This window comes from Triticum aestivum, chromosome 2B (assembly GCF_018294505.1).
Source record: "Triticum aestivum cultivar Chinese Spring chromosome 2B, IWGSC CS RefSeq v2.1, whole genome shotgun sequence".
In the NCBI taxonomy this organism is placed as follows: domain Eukaryota; kingdom Viridiplantae; phylum Streptophyta; class Magnoliopsida; order Poales; family Poaceae; genus Triticum; species Triticum aestivum.
Window position 1 is genome coordinate 42,434,643 of NC_057798.1, and position 8,920 is coordinate 42,443,562.

An 8,920-nucleotide genomic window follows, 5' to 3' on the forward strand; every position below is an offset into this window, starting at 1 on the left:
ATGGCGCGGTCGTCATCTCCTCTCGTCAACAAGGGTTCGCCCACCGAGCAGCGCCGCCTGCTCCGCGCTCGCCGTTCTTCAAAGCGCGTCACCGCTTTGAGCCCCGAGGTGGTCCTTGATGCCACCCTCCCTACCACCGAGCAGCAGGATGACGCCGGTGTCGGTGCTGCCGCCACGGCTCAGAAGCAAGATGCTACTCTCTCAGACGAGACCCTGGCGGTTCACGCCGGGGAGAAGATGGGGAAGAACGGCGCCATGGACACAGACTCGATCGCGACACCTATCGTGAGCGGCACGACGCACTGGTTCAAGAGCTCGCACGACCTCATCGCGTTCAAGGAAGGACGGCTCCACAGCTTCGAGTACGGCCGGTACGGCAACCCCACTGTGAAGGTCCTAGAGGACAAGATCAGTGCCCTAGAGAGGGCCGAGTCGACGCTTGTCACGTCATCGGGCATGAACGCCATCGTCGCCACGCTGCTCGCGCTCGTGCCACCCGGCACCGGCCACGTGGTGACCACGACAGAGTGCTACAGCGAGGCGCGCGCCTTCATCCGCGACAAGCTCTCCAAGATGGGCATCAAGGTGACATTCGTCGAGCTGAATGACATGGAGACACTCAAGGCCGTTCTTGACGAGGGCGACGTAAGTTAATTTCCATAACACATATATAACCAAGGGATCCATATGCATGTATGTTGATTTTTTCTGACTCTTGGGATGCTTGGCTATGATGCAGGTGACCCTCTTCTACACTGAATGTCCGACGAACCCCCACCTCAAGTGCATCGACATTAAGCTCGTCGCGGAGCTGTGTCACCGCAAAGGGGCTCTGGTGTGCATCGATAGCACCCTCGCCTCGCCCATCAATCAGAAGCCACTCACCGTCGGGGCCGATATCGTCGTGCACTCTGCCACAAAGTACATTGCCGGCCATCACGACGTGAGTAGCTACCCTAGATCACATGTATTTTCGTAGATCGTACAATTACACTGCCATTTTGCTCCTTTACTTCCATGATCACTAGTAGTGTTTATATAGTTTAAGACTTCTCATCATGTTATTCCATTTCAGGTCATTGCAGGATGCATCAGCGGCTCGGATGCGCTCATCTCTAGGATACGTGCGTGGCATCACGACCTCGGCGGCGCCATTAGTCCGGTATGTAGTATATATTAACTGTAGTACATATGTTAAACTCATTCTTATTCAAGAAAACTAGATTTTAAAGCTTACCACTTGCACTGGAACTGAATTACTGCAGGACGCAGCCTACATGATCATACGCGGCCTCAAGACGATGGCGCTTCGCGTGGAAACACAAAACCACACTGCATTGCGCATGGCGCGCTTGCTCGAGAACCATCCCAAGATTGAGTGGGTGTACTACCCTGGACTCATCAGCAACCCATGGCACCACATCGCCAAGAGCCAGATGACCGGTTGCGGTGGCGTCATCAGCTTTGAGGTGGCATCAGAACTGCACGGCGTCATGAGGTTCATCGACGCATTGGAGATACCCTTCATTGCAACCTCACTTGGCGGGTGTGAGAGCCTCGTGCAACAGCCGGCGGTCATGTCCTTTTGGTACGTGGCGCTCTAGAGTTCCTCTCGTTTGCATCTTAGAGGATGGTTCACTATATATATTTATGGTCGACATTTTGACTTATATTGCATGGATTGTGTATTTATCGGGGGGAGAGTGATGTGGAGAAGGCCAAGAATGGGATCAAGGACAACTTGGTGAGGTTTAGCTTCGGGATTGAGAAGTTTGAGGATCTCAGGGATGACATTCTCCAAGCCCTGGAGAAAATTTAGGTTGATCACTAATTAATAGTGTAACAATTTTGACAAACTAGCTATGTAGAAACCCTTTTTGTCCATATGGTAGGTAGTCAAATTGTGCTGAAATCCTAAGAAAAGGTAATTATTCTGTATTCTTTTGTTTCTTGAAGGAAGAGCATCAAGTTTGATGATAAGAAATATGTGCTTCGGGCCATATGTAATTGAAAGAAGTTCAAATATACAAAACTTTACTTTCTGTTTCACTATTACAGCCATGTCAATCACTTTTATTCGGGTAAAAAAACATTGTTTCCCATAGTGTCGGCGCTGATTAGGGTAGATCACTCGGTAGGGTATCCCGGCATGGTCAATTGGTCGGAGTGGGGAAACAAGAGACATGTTTATATAGGTTCGGGCCCTCCTTGCGAGGTAAAAACGTACTCATGCTCATCTATATTGTGATTGTTTTTGTTGAATTGAGAGATTGTAGGTGTGTCTATCGACTAGCTCCGCCCTGGCTTATGTATAAGATAATGTGGACCATAGGGTTACACGACCTAGTCGGCTACATCGGTGGAGGGGAGTCTTGAATCACCCTGGCTTCCTTGTCTTGGATAACAAGGCCTTCAGAGACTTCCTTCTACAGGGCCCTTGGACCGGCATGATGGCCTGGGAGGAAATCGATCTAGGAGGCCTCGGACCAGCCTATTTGGACTAGAAATTATAAGGTGTTGTACCCCTAGGCTATAACACCATAAGTAGCCCCTGGACCAGTCTTCAAGCTTGGCAACCTCCTGATCGGTACCAATCTACAACACTACCTTCTCGCTTGCCAAGTTTCAAATTGGTTCTTCGAAGCTCCCTTAACAGTTTGTCATCAATCTCCTATAGCTTGACTGCTCCCGAAGTCGGATGAACCACTCCGGTCTTGACTTTTCGATGAAGATAGCTGAGCTTAACATTGATATTTAGGCACAACTGACTTCCACGCGTCGTATTCTCGCGTAATACTAGTTAAATTGTTGGACCCGACTCAATCAGATCGGCTGGTCTCTTCACCCAGACAAGCCGGCCCATGTGCACCGCCTCACAACTGGTCAAAATGACATGTGGAGGCCCCACCTAGGCCTCATCCCATCTCACGGCGGTGTGTGCCTTGATCTCCTCAAGAATTAACGACAACACCTTGATCCTCATGCACTTTAAGAGGCATTAGTGGAGATGTGAAGGGATTTCCTACGACATGGAGGGGCTTTACTACCGCCGTTCCTCCTTCCATTCGCTTACAAAGAGGGGATGAATGGAGGAAAGCCTTTATGTGCCTGCCCCTTTTCCTCTTCTTCTTCCTTACACACCTACTCCATGCTCTGTTGCACCGCTGCTCCATGGCTCCCAAGTCCAAGCATCCGATGAGGGACAACAAGATCGCCGGCATGGGAAAAGCACCACAATTGCCAAGGCCAAGGAGAAGGTCCCGTTATTGACCAAGGGCTAATAGATGCCATGCACAAACACTGGCACTATGTTGTTGCATCTTGTTAACAAAGGCTGCCTCTTGCAACCTACTGTCACAATTCCCTATTCACTGTTGATCAAGACGGCGGACAGTTGCATCTTCGCGGAGAACGTGCCCAAGTCGTAGGATTACAAATGGGTTAGCTTCATCCCTTTCTTCCTCTGCAGTCTTAATTACCCAATCCATCTCTTTTACTATGGTATTCTCCAATTTTAATGCATGCAAACGCACCACCTCACTCCCAACTCTATCTTGCACATCGTGTGCTTTATTAATCTCTGTGAGTGCTTCCTCAACGTCGAGCCCCACTTTAACATGTGGAGGAAGTAGTTCCAAGTTAAACTCCAGACCGACGTGAACGAGACTTGTGAGTGTGGAAGGGCTGTCATATGTAAGCAGTATGGATCCGAGCACTGTGAAAGTAGCATTTTTGGGGATAATCTGGTCTGCCACTGAGCCAATGCTGTTGTCGAAGTAGCCAAAAATGAGCCAGTTACAAAGCCCGTTTAGAGGCCATCCCCACCGGTGAAGCCACTATGCCAGGAGATGAAGAAGACACCCCATCCCGCACACCTTCCTAATCACCGCCAATGTATGGGAACGCGCCCAAAACCGCCCTTTGGGTCACAATAATTGTTACCTATGCAATCTAGGCTTAACTCTTGACGTCTAGACGCGCATTGGTGTATGCAAGTTAATTGTCGATAATTTCAGAAATAGTCAACATACACGGTTACACACACAACAAGACGAGATGAACTAGCTAATTAAATTCTAACGGAAAAGCAACTCGATTAACCAAGTAGCAAACAACAGTCATATTGTTCTGGTAGACAATGCATAATGCGTGTTTGAGCACTATTTCCATCTTGAGATGTTGAATCAGTAAATCCGACTGCACAAATTTTTGAAAATAACTTTTTAAAGCGTGCGGCATGACTCTGCCTTGGGGTGGTTAAGCCTCAAGGTTCATGCATGTGCATACATGCATGCTTATTTCTGGCGTGTTACCGAGTTTGATGGGTGACTCTTGGACCCTATCAAAGAACGTGTTAGTGATTAAATTAGTTAACGTGTACGGACTGCACAAATCTAATATTCTCAATTTGCTAAACTTGTTCACTGTTCGGCTTGACTATGCAGCGACCAATTGTTCTGGCCGGCTGGCGGCTAGGTGGTTACATTCCATGCACTACAAAGTGTCAACAAGCGTAAAAGACGTCGACTGTAGGTAAAATATTCCAAATGGGTAATACAATAGTTGGTTAGTAAGAATTATTGGGTGGCCCTCACAGATATAATAACTAAAGCCTAGTGTGTACAATGAAAACGTACACATGGACCGTAGCTCAAATGATATTCAAACTTTGAGAGTTCGCTACCTGCTTTGACATTTCTCATGTGATGCAGCTCTGTTTGTATCGTACGCACTAGTAGGTACTACCATACTAGGTACTTCATTGGATTGGGTTAATATTTGATGCCATCTGTTCCTATTATCGATATACTATTTTATTTAACAAGTTATAGGAAAGGGCGGACCTTTCCTCGCAGCTCCATGGTAGAGGATATTCCAAACCCAGACCAGAATAACAAGACAATAGGTGAATAAGGTACCACTATCACCAAACGCGTGAGATTGATGGCTCGGGGAAAATTATCAAGTGTCGCGGCATGGTGAAATTCTCAAAGCACGGGAAACATATACTTTTGAGGATGAAATTGAAGCTTCTGGTTAGGGGGTGGGGGCGGAATTACATCTATCCATCATGATAGGTTCACATGTTTCCTCATGGCTAGAGGCAGATAGATCTCTAGATAGCTAAGAGCGTCTATAACCATGACACCAAATCCAAGCCCTCAAACACCCACAGACGCGTCCATGAGCAGTGATCGGTCACATCTCAAAATATGTCCGTTGCATCCAAGTACCTAAAAGTTGATACATCAAATCCATAAGCCATGGATAATGAAAAGGCAATGTACTACGTAGATATCCTATCTACCCTAGACTACTCATCGTTGGAGATGTCCATAGTTATCATGCCGGAATCCGAGTAGATGGGTGCATCCGCCGGTTGGCCTCCATGACGGCCTCCGACTGGATGGACTCCAGGATGAAGGTCTGCTCCACCGCCTCCTCCTCTTGGGCGACTTCGAACTCCGCCATGGTTTCCTCCATGGCGAAGCCCATAGCCAGATCTTCCTCCTCCGGATCCGCCCCATGATGAGTTGTGGGTCATGCTCCTCATCTTGAGGTATTTCGAGGTGAAAACTTGCCATTTTGACTAATTAAAGAGAAGTAAGAATTTCTTGGTTAAATGCAAAAAGTTGGGTTTAACCGATACAACTGGCCGACATGGCACTAGTGCAAAACCGGGCTATAGCACTGGTTCGTAAGGGCTTTTAGTGCCGATTGTGTAACCGGCACTCAAGGGTGGGGATTAATGGTCCCCCCCTTTAGTACCGGTTCGTCACAAACCGCCACTAAAGTGCCACCACGTGGCACGAGCAAGGGCTGGGTGCGAAGAGACCTATTGTACCAGTTGGTAACACCAACCGGTACTAAATGTTCGGGGGGGTTTGGTTTTATTTTTCCTTTAGTTTTGTGTTTTCAATTTAATTTAGAGATTGTTTTTACATTGTAATGAGTTGTTAAATCATTAGGTGAAAGTACCGCAGATTAGTTTCAACTGGATGCATGCATGGATCCTAGCTAAGTGATCAAAGTATATATGCCATATCCATATATATTACTTGATCACTTATATTAGGTGAGCAAGTAATTAATATGGATATGGCATATACTTGATCACTTAGCTAGCTGTATCCATCCAATTGAAACTAATCTATGGTTTCTTTCATAAATGATATAGTAACTCATCATCATCATATTAATATAAAAACTATTGCATCATATATATCATTACAAACAAGTTAACGGTATACTAGCTAGCTAAAAATCATTATAGTCGTCATTACCACTATTTAATCATCATAGTCATTACCGCTATCTAATCACCACCAATACCAGCTTAAAGAAGAAACATTCACTTTGTACCAGAAGGAAAGATATCATCGAGTTCAACATGATCACTCTTTGAGATTAAGTTCAGGATGAAGAACACGGACATGAGAGGACAAGTACTAAGAGCATGCTAATCACTCATGTTGCTCTCTCTCTCTCCGGTAAAATGGCATAGAACATGTGTAGCTCTCCTGATTCATCATATTGGAGCATATGCAGATGAACCTGTCTCCTAATTGTGGGTTGCGCTTCTGCTTGTTGACTCCTAGTACTTCTCTGCGATCATTCACAATTTTGCTCCAGTCTTTCACTATTAAGCATTACTCGGTTCTAGAAATCTTGAATGCACTCGTGTTCAATGTAGGATGTCCTGGCCGTAAGCTAACAATTGACATGCGACCGTTAGTCGAGATCCACTGAGGCACAACTATCATCGGGAGTCCCTGTTGAAGAGAACATCATATAGTAGCATACTTAGCAACATGAAGTTTAGCTTAAAAATAATGTATGCAAAAGATGCACTGAGGACAAATAGTAAAAATCTTACCATCTTTTCTAAATACATGTGACCGTAGTTCAATACGAACATTATTGATCGCACGTTTTGAGTACTAAGATTTGCAAGTCTAGGAAAATAATTTCTCTTGACAGCATCAAGATCCTCAAGCCATGAAACATATTGACTTATCCCCTTGCAGTTTAGTTCAGCCCCGGGACAGTGGACGGTCCTGTCTACCAAGCGTTGGATATGTTTGCTTGAATGGAAATAAGCTGTCAATAGAATTTAGTTGTCAACTATTTTTGAAAAAACAATATGGAACATAAATATGGCATGAGAAACTCACATAATGGTAGAACTGGAGGCGCCTGGACATCGACCCAAATGTCTCTATTACCTTCAATATCATCTTCGGGACGAATATCAAAGGTGATAAACATACCAGGCTCAAATGCATAAGCCATGCATAGTGCTTGCCAAGTTTAACATTCAAAATGAGTGTAGATTTCTTGATTGTATAATTTGACGTTGAAGGTATAACCATGCTCGGTCTTCAAGTAAACTCTCTTTACCTCCATAGTTTTGTTATGACTGAAACCTAACTTATCCAAGACAAAAATTCTTGCATGGCAGGGGATACGCTAGTAGAATAGTGAAAATTTAAAATAATAAGTTGAAGCAAATGAAGCATCATATATAAGTCATGCTTAATTATGAAAAAAAGACTTGTCGTTGTGAGTTACTGTATCCACTTCGAAGGTCTCATCCAACTTGGTGATGAAGCTCCTATCATCAACTAAGAAATTTCTGTCGCACAAGCCGCATTGGTCTTCGCGGTATTCGCACATAATGAAATCGTTTTCGTCATCAGACGACATTTCCTATGTTCATAGGTGAAACATTAAACACTTATTAGTTATATATTAATTCAACTAATTAAACTAGTTCTATTAATTCAACTAGCTAGTTCAACTAATTAATTCAACTAAGCACTTACTAAAAATATACCTAAATAAAGTATAGGTCCTAATTCAACTAATTCAACTAACTAGTTCAACTAATTCAACCAAACTAGTTCTATTAATTTTCTTACAAAAAATAAAATAGATAGTTCTGTATACTAAAATTTTAATTAGATGATCAAATCTCATATACCTAAATTTAGTATATATTAATTCATCTAACATTAATATAAATTCATCTATAACTAAAAGTATAAAAAACTAATTCATCTAACATTATCTAATTCTTATATAATCTAACATTTATATAATCTAACATTTTGACATTAAACATGTGTGTGTGTGCGTGTGTTTGTGTGTGTGTGCATGTGTGTGTGTGTGTGTGTGTGTGTGTGTGCAGGATGCCGCCAGCGAGCGGCAATCGATCTTACAGCAAGGGGGGCGACGACGACGGCAACGGGGGCGATGGGCAGGGGGGCGGCGCGACGGGGGCGGCGACGACGTACAGCGACGGGGGCGCGCGGCGACGACGGCGACGGGGCGGCGATGACATACGGCGACGGGGGCACGCGGCGATGGGGCGGCGCACGGACGGGGGCGACGCACGGACGGGGGCAGCGACGACGGTGATTGGGGCAATGACGGGGGTGGCAACGACGGCGACGGGGGCGATGCGGGGACGGGGCGCAACGAAGATGGATGATAACTGAAAATTTTCGAAGTGCTGGTTATATAGGGGAGGCCTTTATTACCGGTTTTAGCCATGAACCGGTACTAAAGGTTAAATTTTGCCAGGCGAAGCAGCGGCAAGCGACCCCTTTAGTACCGGTTCGTGGCTCCACCACGTACTAATGACACGCCCCTTAGTACCGGTTGGAGCCACGAGCCGGTACTAAAGGGGGTGCGCTCCTGTTCCACGGTGCACAATGTTTAGTCCCACCTCGCCGAGCGAAGGGCAGCCGCACTGGTTTATAAACCCAGCCGAGGCTGCTCCTTCGAGCTCCTATCTAATCCAGGCCTCTGGGCCTAACTTTGCTGCGCTGCCCTGTGAGCCTGCTGGGCCTTATGGGCCTGCATAAGCACGCCCAAGGCCGAGCAGGCCCACTGGACAGCACGGAAATAATTTTTT

General features: G+C 45.6%; 1 protein-coding gene across 1 annotated transcript; it reads left to right on the forward strand.

Annotated features, from left to right (window-relative positions):
• Positions 1-1,819, forward strand: LOC123040265 (probable cystathionine gamma-synthase 2). The gene is made up of 5 exons (XM_044463156.1): positions 1-645; positions 740-943; positions 1,076-1,162; positions 1,266-1,595; positions 1,703-1,819. The coding sequence occupies exons 1-5, from the start codon at positions 1-3 to the stop codon at positions 1,817-1,819; spliced, it is 1,383 nt and encodes a 460-aa protein (XP_044319091.1).
• The last annotated feature ends 7,101 nt before the right edge of the window (positions 1,820-8,920 follow it).

Coding starts and splice junctions, on each gene's coding strand:
- LOC123040265 (XM_044463156.1), top strand. CDS start 1: ATGGCGCGGTCGTCATCTCCTCTCGTCAACAAGGGTTCGCCCACCGAG. Junction 1,163..1,265: donor TCGGCGGCGCCATTAGTCCG/GTATGTAGTATA, acceptor GAATTACTGCAG/GACGCAGCCTACATGATCAT. Junction 1,596..1,702: donor TCATGTCCTTTTGGTACGTG/GCGCTCTAGAGT, acceptor TATCGGGGGGAG/AGTGATGTGGAGAAGGCCAA.